General features: G+C 38.7%; 1 protein-coding gene across 1 annotated transcript in view; it reads right to left on the minus strand.

Annotated features, from left to right (window-relative positions):
* Window positions 1-3,574: 3,574 nt before the first annotated feature.
* MCM9 (minichromosome maintenance 9 homologous recombination repair factor) overlaps window positions 3,575-18,751 on the minus strand; it is a 49,417-nt gene continuing 34,240 nt past the window's right edge. Inside the window, exons 8-13 of the mRNA XM_075046397.1 lie at window positions 17,703-17,877; window positions 15,667-15,869; window positions 14,492-14,695; window positions 12,920-13,002; window positions 8,115-8,260; window positions 3,575-5,911 (exon numbers count right to left, since the gene is read on the minus strand). Of these exons, the coding sequence (XP_074902498.1) occupies window positions 4,351-5,911; window positions 8,115-8,260; window positions 12,920-13,002; window positions 14,492-14,695; window positions 15,667-15,869; window positions 17,703-17,877 (2,372 nt within the window). The 3' untranslated portion in view covers window positions 3,575-4,350. The remainder of the gene's footprint in view (window positions 5,912-8,114; window positions 8,261-12,919; window positions 13,003-14,491; window positions 14,696-15,666; window positions 15,870-17,702; window positions 17,878-18,751) is intronic.

Here is an 18,751-nt window from a genome sequence, read left to right on the forward strand (position 1 = left end):
TTCCTTCCATTTCTCACGTTATATGAAAGGGAGAAGCAGATCCCTCAGATCTCAAAAGCTCTTCTCAACAAAGAAGCACAGTTCCATTTCATGAAGTAATACACTGACTACTTCTAATCTGGGGATTCTGAAGTGATGTCGTGGTTTAACCCCAGCCAGCAACTAAGCACCACGCAGCCGCTCACTCACTCCCCCCCACCCAGTGGGATGGGGGAGAAAATCAGGAAAAGAAGTAAAACTCCTGCGTTGAGATAAGAACGGTTTAATAGAACAGAAAAGAAGAAACTAATAATGATAATGATAACACTAATAAAATGACAGCAGTAGTAATAAAAGGATTGAAATGTACAAATGATGCGCAGGGCAATTGCTCACCACCCACCAACCGACACCCAGCCAGTCCCCGAGAGGCGAAATCCCTGCCCCCCCCTTCCCAGTTCCTAAACTAGATGGGACGTCCCATGGTATGGAATACACCGTTGGCCAGTTTGGGTCAGGTGCCCTGGCTGGGCATGAGAAGCTGAAAAATCCTTGACTATAGTCTAAACACTACTGAGCAACAACTGAAAACATCAGTGTTATCAGCATTCTTCACATACTGAACTCAAAACACAGCACTGTACCAGCTACTAGGAAGACAGTTAACTCTATCCCAGCTGAAACCAGGACAAGTGACAACTTTCTTTTTACTGATACACTATCATCTAATGTATTATCCCTCCAAAATTATTGACCGTTAAGATACTACAAAGAATGACAGAATACACTCTGCCTAAAATCTACAGTATGTGTTTGGATTTAGATACCTAAAACATATCTAAGTGGTAGATAGCAACCCAGCCATGCTCCTTCCAGGGTTGCACAGCTCTACAGACAGAATGTCTTCACTGATCTGGAAAAGTCTCCTGGGCCTTACCAAATTTGTCCTGATCTGCTCAAAGGTATTCTTTTGAGGGATGCAAGCTTGACTTGCAATCTAGTAAAGACAGCTGCTCAAATGTGGGAGGTCTTGGGTTCTCAGATGCCCTCAGCAAGAAGAGCAGTGAGCCTCTATCACCTTCTTGTTTCCTCTACGTCCAGAGCACAGGGTATCCTAAGTGAGACCACTCACTACCATTTCTTCTTGAAGGGGCCATTTCACAACGAAAATTATGACAGAGATGAAGACAGAAGAGCAAGATTATAATTACACTGCACCTTACACATCTCATTGATTTAAGCTTCAGCTGTTAAGTACTCAGGACATCTGCAAATCAGGCCTTACAAATGGCACCCATTAAATGGGCATACGGAGTTCGCACTCACTGTGAAAACCTTGGTTTAAGTGGGCCAATTTGTCCATGTTAAGCAGGAGCTCAGATGCCATGGTATTTCTTTATCCTTCCTGGTTCTGTTCTCTGCTAAGCATCGGGGGCCCTTTCTAGGCATGCTCTAATGGAAGCTGCTGCAATTTTCCTCTTGCTGTCAAGGAATTTCAGCAAGCCTGTAGAAGAGCTTATAGATTTAGCCTCCTCTAAGTTCAGATACCTCAATAAACATACCTTGCTTGGTTGTACTGCTGTAAGGCAATGAAAGGATATATCCCAAAGGTCTGGCAGTGAGTCCACCAGGCGCTGGACACATCAGGCAGCCTATCCTAAGAGATCCAGTCTCCAGCAAGTTGCCAGCTTGCTCACGGCTCTGCTGACTGTGCTTTTAAACAACAGTTAAACTCTAGATTCCAATTCAAAACAGATTAATAAAAAAAAAAAAAAGGGGATCTAACAGTATTTTATCAGCCAAACTGCTGAACTGGACCACAAATGTGATTTGTACTGTATGACTGGAAAAGCTGTGGGACATCCAGTACCCCAGTATTCCAGGCTGAGTTTTACTGGATCAGAGGAAACATTTTTCATCTATGAAAAAATAAACTTGGTTTAATTATCTTCCATGTACTCAGCTGCAATGACCTACGCACAAGTTTGAGGACACTCACGGGAATGTGAGTGCCCAGTTCTCACAGTTGTTGCTAACTGGGCATTCCCTTGCTTCATCAGACTTTGCATGTTTCATTAGTAAGGAAGATAGATAACTGCATTACCTGGCATTTCAGTTTTCCTGAAACACAGCTGCTCTGCTTCACAGTGTAGTTTCCCTGGCCCTCAAGGCAGATCTTACAGTGCAACAACTTTTAAACAAGCAGAATATAAAAAAAGAGAACCTTCTCAAACACAGCACAAGCATGGAGAATATGAAGGAAATTTTGAGCTTGACTTTCACCTCAATTTTGTGCCACTATGACTCTGCTGATTTCAAGAGTTCTAATTTCCACTAGGCAGAGGGAAGAAAGTCAACCAGCCTCCCACAAAAGAATATTTAGGAAAAGGTCCTGCAGTTCTTGGGAGCAGCTCCTCACATAATTTTACATAGCATATTACATTAGATGAGGCCTGAGCTACTGATTGATAGGGAAGTGATGAATAAAACATTACTTCCAGCATAGGTGGATGAAATTTCTCGACTAGTATTTTCATCATTTTGCATGGTAAAAAAAGCTTGTGATGCTTGACTGTGGGGATCCCGTAGCTATGTTCTGGCTTTGCACTAGCCAGCTGGTAACATCCATCAAACCAAACAGCTAGCAAGGATTTTTGATTGTAAATGAGACCACCACCCAATGGGCTGATGCAGCTCCAGTGGTGATGAAAAACTATGCCTTTATCTGGCCTCTGACAATTCAAGTAGGAAGACCATCATAAATGTTAATAGCTCCAGGATTCTTGACCATTCTCCAGCTTCAGTGTAGACAGCATCCTGTAGGAAATGTCTGATTTTCATGGGCAGTAGGATCATGCATGCAGGTCATCCTTACCCTGGTGTAGGTCCTTGTGGACTCAAAGAGGTGGGTCTGTGCTCTGGGAGGGAGGTGGATAAACTCCACTTCTTTTGATTGATGTCATGTTTCCAGTGGAGGAACTACCACACAATCAGTCTGGACAGTAATGTTTCTGTCATTTTCCGAAACTCTTAGCAGTAAGCCAACTACTACAGTTACTGTTCTCATGATGTCACTGTATCACACCAAAGTACTTGGGCCTCACACTCGTCATTCTCCAAAATTTTGCAGTATTTTAACTCACCTGGTTTCAAGGGAGCTACTTCTAAATTTAAGCAAATCAAGAGAGACTCAGATCTTCTTTGTGTTAGCAAGCCTCTCAAAGGATTTACTGTGCTGTAAGCAACCACTCCATTCTCTGTTTACCTTGCAGGTAAAAACAAGAATATTCTGTGGAGAATTTAAATACAGAAGAAACATACCAGGCAAATGACTGAAAGAAATTGAAGGCTTACCTTTCTCTGTAAACATGTAATGCATTAGTAGATTAATTTCCCATTAGACAAATGCATGACATAGGATGCAGCATGCTACAGAAGATGAACTGCATATCAGATGCAATAAAACTCTAATCACAATTAAAATAGTCAAGTAAACATTATCTGAGTCAGAATCAAGCTACAGTAGGGTAGCTCTTCACCATGCTGCTAGGTTTGAAGTGTAGCTTATATGCCAGGGCTTAATGCCTGCATTAAAGTTACCCTGGTTACTGAGGACTCCCATTCAATCACCCGAAATTTGTTCTCTCTGCGGTGGAGAACTGTCTTGTTTATTACCGAGTTGGGTTTTGATAAAATGACCCAGAATACAGACACAGATACCTGAACCAGTGTATTTAAAATGGAAATTAAAAAAAGAGAAACAAAAAGCTCTCGATCCATGTCTTCAACATCAGCAGCGCGACAAGGAGCACAGTAACCAGAGATGCAGCAAAATTGCCATGATACTGATAATACAGAAATACTTACTATAGCATGATGATAAATCACAATATTGCTAACTACACTGAGACAAACAGCATATAAGGATGAACAAAATATAATGACACAGTTTTAGCATCATCATTTTTCTAAAGTGGCACAGTCATTTGGAAGGACAATCTGAATCACGTATAGTTCTAACTGTTACATGAAATAAAGGGTAACAGCCAATTAAACCTACTCTTCTGCAAGATTCACTATACTCTGGATACATGAACATAACCATACAAGTCTTCAGGTTATATCAGGTCAATCAGAACAGTCAACTGATACAAGCAGTCTTGGGAAGAGTTTAGAAAACTAAACACCACATCAGGCCTGCAGTATATGCTGTCCTTAGCTTATGTAGAGTATACTGCCCTTAAAGTATGTTCATTGGTATCAACAGAGGTCCAGGATGATTGGTTTTAAATGCTTTGTAAACTACGGATACAACTGACAGAAGGATGGAGATTCAGAACTGCATGTTAAGTAATTTGGAGGATATACGTGTTATGTGCTTGGATTTTTCCTAATCTCTTCATCCCAATCAAAATCTAATGTAGCATCATCTAGCTCTGCTATCGAGAAGAGAGATTTCTGTGTGATGGCACTGGCTTTACTAGCATTTCCCAATGCAAAACTCTTCCTTCTGCTAGGATTGCTCACATGCACCTTCAGCAATGGGCTATGGCTTTCCTTGTTAGTGTCAATCTTAATGGTTTCCAATTTTGACTCAGGACGTGATGCAAAGGAGAATGTTGACAGTTTGGCTAATGTGGTGGAGCGCACCTTCCCTGTGCTCAGGCCACCAAGCTTCTCCTCTCCCTCCCTTTTCTTTTCAGTGGGTGGAGGTGACACAGCATCAAAACTGACATCAGAGCGTATTGTTGCACTTCCTCTAATCTCTTTCCCTAAGGCCTGACTCTGTTGCTCTTCTCTCCCTTTATTATCAACTGATCGTTTTTCCAAAATGTTTTTTCCTAAGCGAGTCAATGTCATCTTGCATTTCTCAGGGGGGCAGCATTCTTCTGGCAGCTGCTCTCCCTGGAGCTGCTCTCCAGGCTTAAAAATAGTTTCACTCTGAAAAAGAGAAAATTCTTCATTTTTCTTCTCTGAAGAATGATCAAGTTTTGTCCTTGGTCTGAAAGAAAATTTAGCTAGTTTAGCTGCTGGAGGACTTTCACTGTCAAGGATTTCTGGCTCATGGGAACTTACTACCTTTGTTTCCTTCACGACTTGACCTTTACTTTGTTTTCTCATGGAAATTGTTGCAGTTTTTGCTGCTACAGATACGCTTTTCTTTTCCTCCCCTAGCACAGAATCTGCATCACTTGAAAGATCTGACAGACCAGACGCAGGCAATACTGAAGGAAGGGCCTTTGCCTCGGGGTCCTGCGTACTTGTAAAGAATCCACGTGATTTCTTTGTGTGGAGTCTCTGCCAGCTTTTAGAAACCCGTTGTGTAATAACTGAATCCTGCACACTAGCACTTGGTGATGCTGGATCTTGAATATTTGCTTCTGAAGAAAAACAGTTGTCTTCTTCAGGCCTTTGCCTGCTTATCTTGGAAACTTTGTCCTGTTCCAAAGAAGCATGTAGATTCACAGTTGTTAGTGACTCTCTCACTCCATTTTCCTTCCTTGGTATTGAAGCACTTCTTTCTTCAGAACAGGATGTTTTACACAGGGTTTTTGAAGCCAGGTTATTTGGAGATATCTTGGGCACCGGAGACTTCTTCTGAAAAGTTTCTTCAGCATCAGTGTTGCTCTCTTCCAGGCTGTCAAACCATGCTAGGCTGCCATCATCACCTCTCTTACTATGTTTCATCAAGTGTTTTGTATTTTTGTTATTACCATGTGCTGGGTTGCACAAGGGTTCTAGATGTATATCCTCTTCACAGATGCTTTTGGGCAAAGAAGGCTGTGGACTGGAGTTATCCTCTTGTTGATTTGAAGGTTCTGACTGAGACATTTGCTTTGACTGCCCAAATGCATCCTTGTTCAAGCATCTTGTAGTAGTACTGAAACTTGTCTCTTCAGGCTGCAGCTGGCATGAATTTTCCTTTTGTAAGCTATGGAATGAAAAAAAATAGGCAATAGTAATTTATTTTTCTTTTTTTTTTTCCTTTCTTTATTGCATTAGTGATGCTTAATATTTATGAATGGTGAAAAGCTACAAATAATGTAGGTCACAAAACTGCATTATTAAGTTTCACATATAGCTCCGAGAGCTGGTGGTGCAGTTTGTGATCTTTCAGCAGCTTCCACAGCAAGTGGAAGAATTTAGTGTCCCCAGTAGAAGATAGGCAGATGGACAGAGAAAGCAATCGCCTAAACTTAATTTCCTTGGGAAACCACACAGAACCCCCCCCACACACAAACAGCTCTGCATTACTTACACCCATTGCTAGAGTCCCTTAGGCATGTCATATTCTGTAAGTGTATCTTCTAGAACAGGAACCTCATTAGATTTTATCCTGACTAAGGCAAAGCCTCAAACAAGTTATCAGAGTGGAAAATCTAAGTATTACTTGGAATAGTGGTTGCTGGTGGTTTTCTCTCACAATCACTATGGACTCAATATGTCAAAAACTTCACATAATAGAGTGAAAGCATCTCAGATCACTCTAAAACTTAATTATCACTGTCTGTGGCTATTAATATCCTCAGGGCCCTCCAAAACAACAGAGGTGCTAGAATGAGGGTTCCCTTCAATCTCAGTACAGCTGATATTCTGTCTATTGTACCTAAACATATAATTTCCAAGGGAGACAGCATTCTACTTTTTGCTAAATAGTGATTCTAACCATGAATGAGGAGCAGCTACATTCCATCCCCAAAGTGACTGCATTAGTGTAAGTGAAACGATTCCTATGCATTATAAAGAGTTCCTCTGCTATATGAGAGAGAAAACACTATATTGACATGTATGTTTTAGAATCATCATTATAATTATTTATGAATATGCTTATTCTTAAAATTTTGATGGAAAGTAGCAGCAATTATCTGACTCATCAAGAAGGCCTGAAAGATACATGCTTGTTTTATTGAAATATAGTTTAGGGGAATGCATGGGACAAGTCTAATACAGAATAGGTTGTTTTAAAGAGGACATTCATTTAGTATTCTCTAAGCTGCTTAAGAGGGGAAAGAAGAAATCAGCTTAATTTGCAGCACAGGGGATTCAGTGGGATATTGGGAAAACCTTTATGAGCATTAGGATGGAGCAATAATGGAACAGACTACCCAATGGCAATGGAAAATCCTGTTCATTAGAAAGCCTTTATAGCAGATAACACGAGCCCCTGCCAGGAAGGTCAAACACAGACCTGATCCTGTCTTTGTATTTGATCTCCCATCCCATCCTACATTTCTATGATCCCTTATGAACATCTCTGTTTTAAAACTAGCTTTTGTCTGTCTGTTGGAGATACTCCACTTTCACCTGCTTTTATTGCCTCTGTAGTTATTTAAGATGTCCTTACTATGAGTTACAAAATAAGTCTGAAAAATATTTAAAGGAAAAAGTGTATCTTCCCAGCTGTTTCCATTAGTTTTGATAACATTAATCTTTTGTCTTCCTTTAACAGTAAGAAAGTATGAGTTTCTTTAGAGCCTAATCTCATTTCAGGAAACAAATGTTATTTTTTTGTTATTTTATTTCCTTCCAATCCTAGTGTTTTCCTCTCAGCCTCAGTACATGAAAAGTTTTCTATTAATACCAGCAAACAGACTTTCCAAAGATTATTGCAGTGAGCTGAAAACAAGAGAAGACACAGTGAAAATTCCAGCGTGTAAAAAAGAAAAATCACTCAAAAGTACAGAACTTTGATTCAGGCTTATATTCTCCATTAACAGAAAGGGAAGGATCCTGACAGCCCAACACAAAATTAGGCTTAAAAAATACAAAGCAGATCTGCTGTATTTTACCAAGCAAGTAACAAAAGATTATATAAAATTATTTGCTCAGCTACAAAATCTGGCATTTTGACCCTAAGAAGCTCCGCTGAAACTTATCTGAGCATAGAATTGAGATATGAGTTGGGAACTGATTAAAGTGTTCTTAAATTCTTTGTAAATTCCATGACCCAGAGGGAGAAATGATCTTGTGATGATCTCAGAGTGCACTTTAAAACAATCTCCCTGCTTATCCATGTCCTCTAAAGAACAAGTCCCTTCCCAATGTCAGATGCTATTTTTAGACCTTCTCCAGATATTATTGTCAAACAATTCTTTTTTGCTATTGAATTATTTTGTTACTTTGCATATTATAACCTGTCAAGTCTTTGTAGCTCTTTCTGTAGAAGATCTTGCAGCCCCAGTCGCTCCAATATGAGTTCACACTGTGTTCGGTACTGCGCCATTGGATTTTCTGGAAATGAGGTGTGTAAGGCATTGATGCCTCCGAGAAGTGCACCCCCCTACGTCACCACAGAGAGAGAGAAAAAAATAGGAAGCCATCTTTATTATTCAGCACCAAATTTAAACAGCAGAGACCATTTTATACAAAATTCTCCCTTAGATATTTTAAAGCTTAAGGTAGCAAATATTTACTGAGTAACTGTATTCACACAAATAATATTATTAGGTCTGCTCACACTGGAAAAGCTGCTCATACACATAAAGCAATTATATGATCAAGCCTGCAGTTTACTTGTACTGGGTTTTTTTATTTCTACAAAAAATGGAAAGTCCACCCAAGGCTTGAGAACTTCATAACTAAAAATGGAAATTAGCATTAAAGAAGTTTTCCAAATACCTTGTAAAAATTCTGCCCATGTGAGCACTTTTATAACTGAGGAAGTTCTGACCACTAAAAGGTTTCATTAGCTTTGCCTAGTTATTTAAATGGAAAGACCTGGGTATTAAGGCTTGTCAACACAGGGTAAATTGACCAGCAAAAATATTTCTGAATAGCTCTTTAAGAGTAACTAACTATTTGGGAATAATTCCAGAGAGCAAGTGATTTTAATCTGGAACGATTTTGCTGTATCTTGTGAAAATGAAGCAGTTTTTATTTGGAACAGAGCATCTCCACAGTGATTTGTTCCACAACAAATAATCTAGAATAGCTCTGTAGTTAATTGCTCTTTAGAAAAAAAACCCCACACCACAAACTCTCTGTTTTGCCACAGATTAGCTAGCATTTACCACTCCTGTCTAACCTATAAAGCTCAATACAACTAATGAACAAGATGCGTATCAAGTGCCATGAGAGCAATAGCAAAAGTCAACGGAGTCTCTAGAACCAGAAATTGCTACATATGGCATCACATGGACCACACATTTTTCATTTGTGGCAATTTCTGGTTCTTCCATTTTAAATTTTTGAAATTTTGTATTAAAAAAAAATTTACATTGAAAAAAACATAATACTGGTGGCTAGTTAAAGCTCTCTAAAACAACACAGTGCTGAAACTAAGGCTGTCCATGCAACCATTAATGCATCCCACTGAAGTTATCACTTGTTGGGTTTTTTTGTGTATCAATTCAGGAACATGATAGATCTGTTCCACATAGAAGCATTAGTCTGTAGTAATGGAAAAGCTTGTTGCAGAACCTCTCTGCCGTATTTGTTTCAAGGACTGGAAGGTTCATAGTTAACGAGGCAGGGACTGTAGAAAGGAAAGTCCAATTTCTTGGTCAGGACAGTTAAAACAGCCAAGGAGAACTGAATTCTATCTCTGATGCTAAGTTCCAGTTCTTGTCATTCAGAATGAGCCAGTTAAGCAAAAGTTTTGAAAGGCGATAAATCTGTAACTGGGATACTGATGTGGTGTGTGCACAGAAGGAAACTGCAGTCAACAGGGAACGTGCTTAAACACTCAAAGTGCTACTACTCTGAAACTGGGGCCCTAACCATCTCTCATAGGGTATGCTCCAGTGGACAATTTCTTTTGGATCGTGCATAAGTCAGCTCCAGATCAGAGAACAGGAGTAGCACCACCCCATCACTTCACAAGGACTGCGTGAAGATAAGTGAATTGGTATTTCTGAAATACTCAAATACACCGCAGATGAATTCCACAGAAGAAACACATGAAGAAATTAAGAATTCTACCTTTAGAACAGTAGGTAATAAACAAAACATTGAGCAAAGCACTGACAAAGGATAGTTGCTTTTGCCTTGAGTACTGTCAACCTGTGACCTAAGGATCCGATGTTAAAAAAAGGAATACATGATTATGCATCTTAAGATATATGCCCAAGAGGTACAATTATGTCTTGCCCTCACTGACTTTTCAGTGCTTTACTTGGCCATCACAACAAGCTTCTTTTAAATGTTATTTTGTGTGTGTGTGTGTGTGTGAGAAATTCTAAGTGAGATGAGACTGAATTTAAGATATGTGTGAAGTTTCATTCCTGTGCTGGTGCTTACGCCTCTGAGATACCTGCCCCTCTGAGACTCTTAAGATATCATTTTGAGTAGAGGAAGGTAGACATATGACAAAACCATACGCTGTGGAAGTGAGGGCAGAGGATCTAGAACAGAGAGAGAAAAAAGAAAGTATTACAGGGAAAGTTAGCAGAAAGGAAGGGTGTATAAGTGCCTAAGGATGAGAAGACAAAATGTAAAATGGGAGTAAAAGGAGAGGGATTGGAAAGTGAATAAAAGAAGGATGAAAACATGACCAAGAGAAGGGGGGAGACAATGTTAACAAAAAGGAAACAAGGCAAAGAAAAGATCAAGCCAGGGGGAGATTAGAATATGCTTACAAAGTAGGAAAGAGAAAAATAAGGGTGAATTAGAGGACAAAACAAACAAAAAACCCCAATGAACTAGGCTGGTGATGAAAATGTGATAGTCCTCCTTCCCAAGAGGGCTCACAAGAAATATCTGAACACTGGCCTCAGAACTATGAACTTTGACTTTATACTGGCAAGAATATGAGCTTTTGTAGAAGTTGCAAAAACAGTGTTGAAGACAGAGTTTGCTGAGCTGAAAGGTGGCAGCCAGTCCTTCAAGAATGACACCGGTACCTCCACATTTACTACCTCACTCTACAGACTGACAATTAATTAGGCAGGAAACACAGGATTTATCTACACATAAAGTGTTTTTTTTTCTAGAGAAGGAATCAATTTCTGAAAACAAACTTTTGCATGTTACTTCTATTTTTTTAATAAAACAAATAAATCACTTCCTTCAAAAAGAAACTGTTTCAGTGCTTCATTTATACCTTCCCAAAGGAAAGTAAAATTTGGCCTTAAATAGCAGATCTCAAATTTGCGGATTCCTAGCAAAAAAGAAAACATTTGCCTACTTGCTTACAAGAAGTGACGAGTGGAGCAAGTATGATGAGCATACCAACTACTCCCAGGTAATCTTCTGCAGTCATAATTCAGGCAAATTTCTCACTGACTTATTAGATAGATCCTTGTTGTGCAAACTGCAGCCCTTGAGGGCAGGGCTGCATAAATATGAAAAAGTGACCCACAGTTAAAAAAATTCTTTTACGTTTATTCATGCTGATGAGGTAGAGAGATACACAGATGACAATACACATTCATTATCATTATATACATAAATTCCAGTTTTTGATCTGTTATGAAAAAAAAATCTAGTGTTTCAGATTTCCTACATCCAAAACCATATTGCTTTGAAACCAATGTCCCATCAAATTCCCATCTAGTTAATTACAGGTTTAATTACAGTTAATGAACACTTATGTGATATCTTCTGCTGTTTCAACTGGATATATTAGTACAGCTTCTTATTTTAACTTAGTGCTGTCATTGAAAAGCTGAGCTCTTCAAAACAGTGCAAGATGAATTGCAGCAGACAGCGAAATAATCTTTTGCTACTTAATAAGGTCAGGCCTTGTAGTATTTTTGAGACAAATTTCATTTGCAACACTGCAGTAGACTATCCGTGGCACAAACTGCAAGTAGCCTTTCAACCCTCATTGAAAGAACAAGGGAGATCACAAGTGCCTACCTGCCATATGTGACTGTGTGCATCTATCCTGAAGAGCTTTATCTCCAAAAAAGGAGTGTATCTACTCCTGCAAAGGTCTTTAAGGTCCATTGAGCTAATGGGTGCTATATAAAATTGTTTAAATTTGAATATATTCATATCAACCTATACAGAAACATAGGAAATGCCATTTTGGATCAGACCAGTCATCTGTGCAGTGGAGTACACCATCTCTGACAGAGCCAAAACCAAGTATTTCAGATGTGCTAAAAACCCCCATACATAAAACTTTGGATAATCTGCTTATGGTAATTTTTTTTCTACTCCAAAGCATGAAGATTTATTTCCCTTAAAAATATTCTATCATCTGAAGTAATAGTGTCTATATTATTTTCCACATTTCCATTTAAAAAAGCCTCTATTAGATTCACATTCCTTTTACTAATTCTAAATGCATTGCTTTTTCTTTACATCCAACATCCTAATTATGTTACAGTAAACTAAAATCTAGCCTCCCACCTTTTTTCAATGCCTTTTTACACAGAAACATTACACAAATCCACGCAAGAATTGGAATGCACAATTTTCAGTGCAGCCAAAGTTTTGGACTTTTAAGGTTTCTCAGAGTATAATTAGTCTTCCAAAAGTCCTGAGTTTTAGTATCACCACCAATGTATTTTAGAATGATCTAATGGCAAAATAAAGTGTACGTCTTGGCAACTGTTCGAAACTTGCTCCAAAAAAATAATTTGGTTCTTTCATACCTAGCTAACAAGTGAAAAGATAACATCATGGAAGAAAAAACCATCAGAGGCTATTAAACACAGCAATATAGACACAATTTCTGGCTCAAAAGGTCTTTAAAATGTAGATTACCAAAAGTCAATAGTACGCCAAAACTTCACTTAGACTTCAAAGTCTATAAAAAAAAGGTACCAGGCCTTTATCACCAATCCAGGTTTTTCAGTATAATCTCTGTTTAAGGATTTTAATAATCAAGATGGGACTAAAAATGACTTGTCAAGGTCTCTGATGACCTACTTTCCTTGAGTCCCTGAAACCCTCTCCAAAGAAATGAAGGGAGCTGGCATATATCTACATGATAAACTGAATCCCTTCAATGTGGTACTGCAGCAATGGCAATGTCTGCAAGAAACCTTACCTGCATAGAAGATTCCATCACCGATACCACAGTTACAGCATCTTCCAAAGTCACAGTATCCCTAAACATCAACCGGGCATGAGCTATCAAAAATAAATGGGCGTTGAAAGTAAGTGTTACCAAAGTGAAAAAGCAATTTTTTGTCCTAGAAGGAACAGGATATTTCTTCACATTTCTTCAGCTCTTCAAACACTTGTGTATGGGCCTAATTTAAACATGAATATAATCCTTTTCATTTTAATGTCAATTTCAACAGGAATTGGAAGGCTTAGTTTTACTAGTAAAGAATGTAATGGGACTTCTGGATTACAGTTACAGTGACAGTGCGAATAAAGTTGCTCAAAATGCTAGAGTTATAAAAATGTAAAGTCCTGGATATCACAGCAAAGAGTGTGATATGAAACATCCCTATCTATATAGGCACATATCATCACCATAAAGTAAAAATTTAAGTCTAATTTTCATCACAGGTCAGAAAAGATTTTATTTCCTCTAACTGGTCTGTGTCACAAATTTAGTATTATTCAAAATGCTTTTCTCGACAATACCTTTATTTTTTCTTCCTTCCCTTTCTTAAGTCAGCAAAACAAAACTGATTTTTGTAAGATGATATAATGCAAATAATTTACTAAGTAAAGCTCTCTTCCTAATTGGCGGTGGAAACACACACAGTTATTATTCAGAGAGAAAGGCAGGTTAATTAATACCACCTATATAATACTTCAAAAGAACAAAATGCTACTAAAAGCCCCAATCAGGTGAACGTGTAAGAATGGAAGAAACACTGAATGTGAAAATAACATGTGAATCCCTACAAGTCAGAAACGTCTTTCACTTAAGTAATTTTTCCCCCAAAATGGAGAACAAAATATAAACATCTGATGCAGGAAGCACTACATTGCTGACTGGCATATAACAGCATAATGAACATTTATGATTGTTACACAAAAATACAGTACATTCTTTTAAATTCATCCCGAAAATATTTGATATGCCATTTTCTAAAACAAAATCATGTTAAGACAGAGACCTACTGCTTCCTTTGGTTTCGTTCTTATAAATGAAATAAGATTTGAACTCAGAGTTGGAAATGTTGAACTCATATTGCAAAATACAGACTCGATTATTGATACTTAAGGAAACAAAAATGTGGGTTTTGATGTTATATTGATATTAGGATAGAAGCAAATACTTGACACCTTTCCTCAGGCTAAGTAGGATGGCAACCCAGGACTCAAATGAAGTAAAGTAAATCCTGAGATTGCTTGACATAAAGACGCATAACTTCTGAGATTTTTCTCTCGAATGTGATTTCTTCCAGTGGTTTTAGTTTTTATTATGGGTGTGAGAATGGCAAAATTAAAACTGATAATCTAAATGTAACATCTTTTACCACACTGAGTATCTCCAACCCCAAGTCTCTTTAGATTAGAAAGAATACAATACAAGAATCACCTATGCCTACCCCTATGGAAAAGCTGCTACTCTGCTTACTGGCTATAATTATGCTCCTGATCTATTCATTTTAGAAGGTTAATTGTTAGCCTAAAAATAAAATTGTCACGGCCTTACCTTCTGCAAGGCGTATCAAACTCTCTAATAAGCGAATGGTAGTCCGGGCAGCATTTCTGCAGTCACTCTGACGCTGCATTTGATAGTAGCGTACAAGGATCAGGTTGCTCTCATCAGACAATTTTGGCTGTATACTTTTTATAACGCAGAAGTAGGTTTTCATCTTTTCCATGCTCCAGAGCTTTTCTGATTTGCTTGGGCAACCTGTGTTACAACTGCCTTGTCAGTAATTCTATAACAACAGACATCAAGCTTTTTCCTAAGAAGTCCTGTTAAATAGACCAGTGACTATAAAAGACTCATTACTCTATTTTTGGGGCATACTGGGTTGTCTGTACACTAGTCCTCAAGGACTTGGTCAAATTCCAGTGTGGAATTTTACACACCATCCATTCCCTCCCCTATCAAAATCCACAGTGAAGCCTCCAGTAATTTCAACAGAACTGCTGTCAGACTCACTGCCCACCAGATGGTACAGTCAATACCAAGTGCTCTTGTGTTCCTTAAAATGTAAAATGCTACATGAATGTATGTACCTCCTCTGGCTGTTTTACCTACTTTGTAGGAGCCAAAAGCTACCTGTCATATTCTGCACAATTTTTGCAGGGCAACATTTTGAGAAGGGAAGGAAGCTAGCTGAAGAAGTTTCCTCTAACCACTTCTTCCCTAATGGGGATCCAAAGCCACGTTCCTGAAGTGGATGGAGAAGGGGCTGCTTAAAATCAAATTCTAGGGCACAGAGCTCCACATAGGGAACACCGTTGTTCATTCTTTGAGCCCTGCAGCACATACAGCTCAGATTTGTTCCGTCTGAATTAAGTTTCCCATTAACAGCATGTACAATTGTGTGTAGGATCTGCATATCAAGCAATGTAAAGACACAAGATGGAAACTATCCACTTACTGAGCTGTCTGGGCTAAAAGCTCTTGTAAATGTTAATATAGTAAAAGTATAGTGTTCTCAGCTCACCCCTATTAATTAATTAGTGATCTCAATCTTACTCCTGCTTGAAAAACAACCATACTGCAGGAAACTACCATAGCAAAAATGTAAACACTGATTAACGTGAAAGACTCAAGAATAACAAACTAAACTGAAAGGTGGGGAAATCAAAAAAAACCAAAACCAACCAACCAAAAAAACCCACCTGATAATTTAAAAAGACTACTCTTACCTTTATTTTGCAAGATGAAGGATGAAATGATGCGGTCCCATTCCTCATTCTTTGTATCTAACAATACTAAGACCAGGTCAAATCTGCTCAACAGTGGACTGCCAAGGGCTATATTGACAGAGACAGACTCATTAGGGTCATAATGGCCTTTTGGGTTTGTTGCTGCCAGGATAGTTGTCCTTGTATTAAGTTTGCACACCAAGCTAGAGAAAAGTATGGTGAACATAATGGTTGAATTAAATTGGGTAGAGGAAATGATTCCAAAGTGTTAAAAATTATCACATTTTTATATTACAAAAAGCACATCTTACCTTGAAAGACCATAGGAGTTATAAAATATACACAATTATTGTACTAATACATATTACATACACAGCATTTCTCAGTCAGAAAATAACAACTAGACAGAAAGACACTGATCAGGATACCAAAAAATTAAGCAATATCGCCATGAGTAATGGCAATAGCTATATACAGCTAGGTCCTTAAATGGTGAAAACCAACACAACTTTTCAGAAATTAATATTACTTTGCTGATTTATACCGTATAGAAACACTTTTTTTATGACAGAAAGTAACATCTTAGCTTAATTCACATTTTAAGAAAGCAAAATAAACTGTAATATAAACACATGTTTTATACCTGTGTGTAAACATGTTATGAATATGAATCCAACCAAACAACAATGGGAGACATATCAACTGTTTCTCCAGGGAATAGCCATTTTTCTCTCTTAACCATGCTATCCTGGCATGTGTTTTCAGATGTGGGGAGAGATTATTTTTATTCCAGCAGTCCAAATGTAATCTTTTCGGTTAAGGCAGCAGCAGAAGTATTCTAACTTTGGTTTGTCACTGAGCTATTTCTAGTCAGCTCCTGAGTAACTCCTGCCTCCCGTCCAAAATTCTGCTGTAACTGAGAGGAAGGACCACAGATCTTCTATTAGCTTTCGCCCGATGGGAAAAAATCCTTATGTCCCATGCACCAAAATAAGGCCTTAAATTAGCAAAGTGCGTAACCTATCTGTGCCAAGTTACTACTCAAAAAATCCTCATTATATGTAGTCCTTAAAAGTGGGCAACTGAGGCTATATGTGCAAGTTAGTAAACTGTGCTTTGGGGTCTAAAATGCAACAAACTGCAACAAGGAACCCGACTAAAATATGTCACTATCTTACTAAGTAGATAGGACCATATTGATTCCAAATATTTGTCCCCAGCTGCATTACTGCCAGAGACTAGTAATCTCCCAGGTAAAAGCGACATTACTTGTTCACTGTCTGCCCAAGAGGGTAAAGAGAGCTTCAGTGGAGATGCTCAGAGTAAAGAAAGGACATGATCAGTTAGGGAATCCAAGAAGATGTGATTGGAACAAGAGCTGCGTTGAAGGTGACAAGGAGGAATGTGGAAAGGCTGATGCTTTTTGAGCAGTAGAGATTTCAGCAATACCAGCCAGGAAATTATTTAGGCCTGCACAAGAGCCGCATATGACTGACAGAATGAGATATGAGCTCAAAGACCAAAGTGGCAAGGGGTGGGATAGGAAATAGCAGATTTGAACACACACTACTTTGAAAAAGAAAGCAAGGAGCTTAAAGTAAGCAGGAGTTTATATTTATGCCATGCCCAACATATAAAATTCAGCAGCCTGGAAATCTCTTGGTCTTCTTTTGTTACCATGCAGTATTACTGGATTTTGGAGAAATGAAGTCCCGCTTTCTGAGTTCCAATAAAAAATTCACAAAGTTCCTCATTTCACATATGTTATTATGACCACTCACAGCAAAGGACAAGAAAAAGAATACCAAGTCTTCTTAGGAAAGTGCCCTGGCCTACATTGCTGGCAACCTCTGGTCCAGTGCACTGTCTTTTGAAAAGCTGACTCATGTAGTTTAAGAGTACTGCTGAGAACAAAACTGTTAAGTACAGCAAAGAAAACAGACACATTTAATCAGCATGACAAACCTCCCTCCAACTTGTACCTACAAGATTAACATCTTACATTGCTTTATCATCTACGTTAACATGCCACTTACCCTGCCTTTGCAACACTGATGGTTTGTTGCTCCATTGCTTCATGAATACTGGTTCTGTCATGTTCTTTAATACTATTGAACTCATCAATGCAACAAAGGCCTCCATCTGCAAGCACCAGTGCTCCAGCTTCCAAGTTCCACTCCCCAAAGTCCTTCACAGCAGTCACTGTCAAACCTGAAAAATCAATTACTTCAGTCAGTCTTTTTCTTAAAACACAGGAGTGCACGTGAGTGAAAAGAAGGGATCTGGTGCACTGGCTTGTGCCAAGGACAGAAGGCAAAACAGCAGGTTAGCTCCATCACATACTTCTGCCATGGGACTCGCTTTACACCTACTGGCAAGAAGTCCCACTAGTGTTCAGCAGGTTAGCCTGGATCTGCGGAGCAGATTCTGTTAAGCTTCCCATGTTTGATAGTGACTTCGTTTGGGACATTTTATTAATTGAACAAAAGAGATTAGGGTAAGAAGACTAAATCTACCATATTAAATTGAAAATTAGGGCAAATGCAAAGATTGCAAAATTATGGAATGGACCCATTCAGCTCCTCCTCCCCATCAACTACTAAAACAGACAAAAATTTTGGAGCTACAAAACAAAGTTTGGGAAAAAAACCCTTATTATTTCAAGTGTCTTTTAACTCCTGGCACCAGGAAGCAGATACAAATTCTCACCTTAAACTAAGGCAATTAAATTTCTTTATGAGATTTTGAGTTCCTCTAAGCATTAAGCAAAAAGGAAAATCCAAAGATGCCCAAAGATGAAATGGTGGGGGGGGAGGTTCCCAGTAAATCTACACATGATTCAACACTGGGAGCATGGCAGGTCAGAAACTGTGCAACTGTGAAAACAGCCACTCATTATCAAGTACGTGCAGCTCCCTTCAAACCTTCTATTCCCTATTTCCCAGATTCTTCTTGGTCTTTAGACCTCCTTTTTCTCTCCAGTGTTCAGCTCAAAATATCCTAGTAGATGACAAGCTGCTACCAGCCTAAAATCTCCTGGAATGCTACAGCAAAATGTGCCCAAGAATCCCCCCTCAACTTCCCT

This window comes from Buteo buteo, chromosome 15 (genome assembly GCF_964188355.1).
Source record: "Buteo buteo chromosome 15, bButBut1.hap1.1, whole genome shotgun sequence".
NCBI classification, from domain to species: domain Eukaryota; kingdom Metazoa; phylum Chordata; class Aves; order Accipitriformes; family Accipitridae; genus Buteo; species Buteo buteo.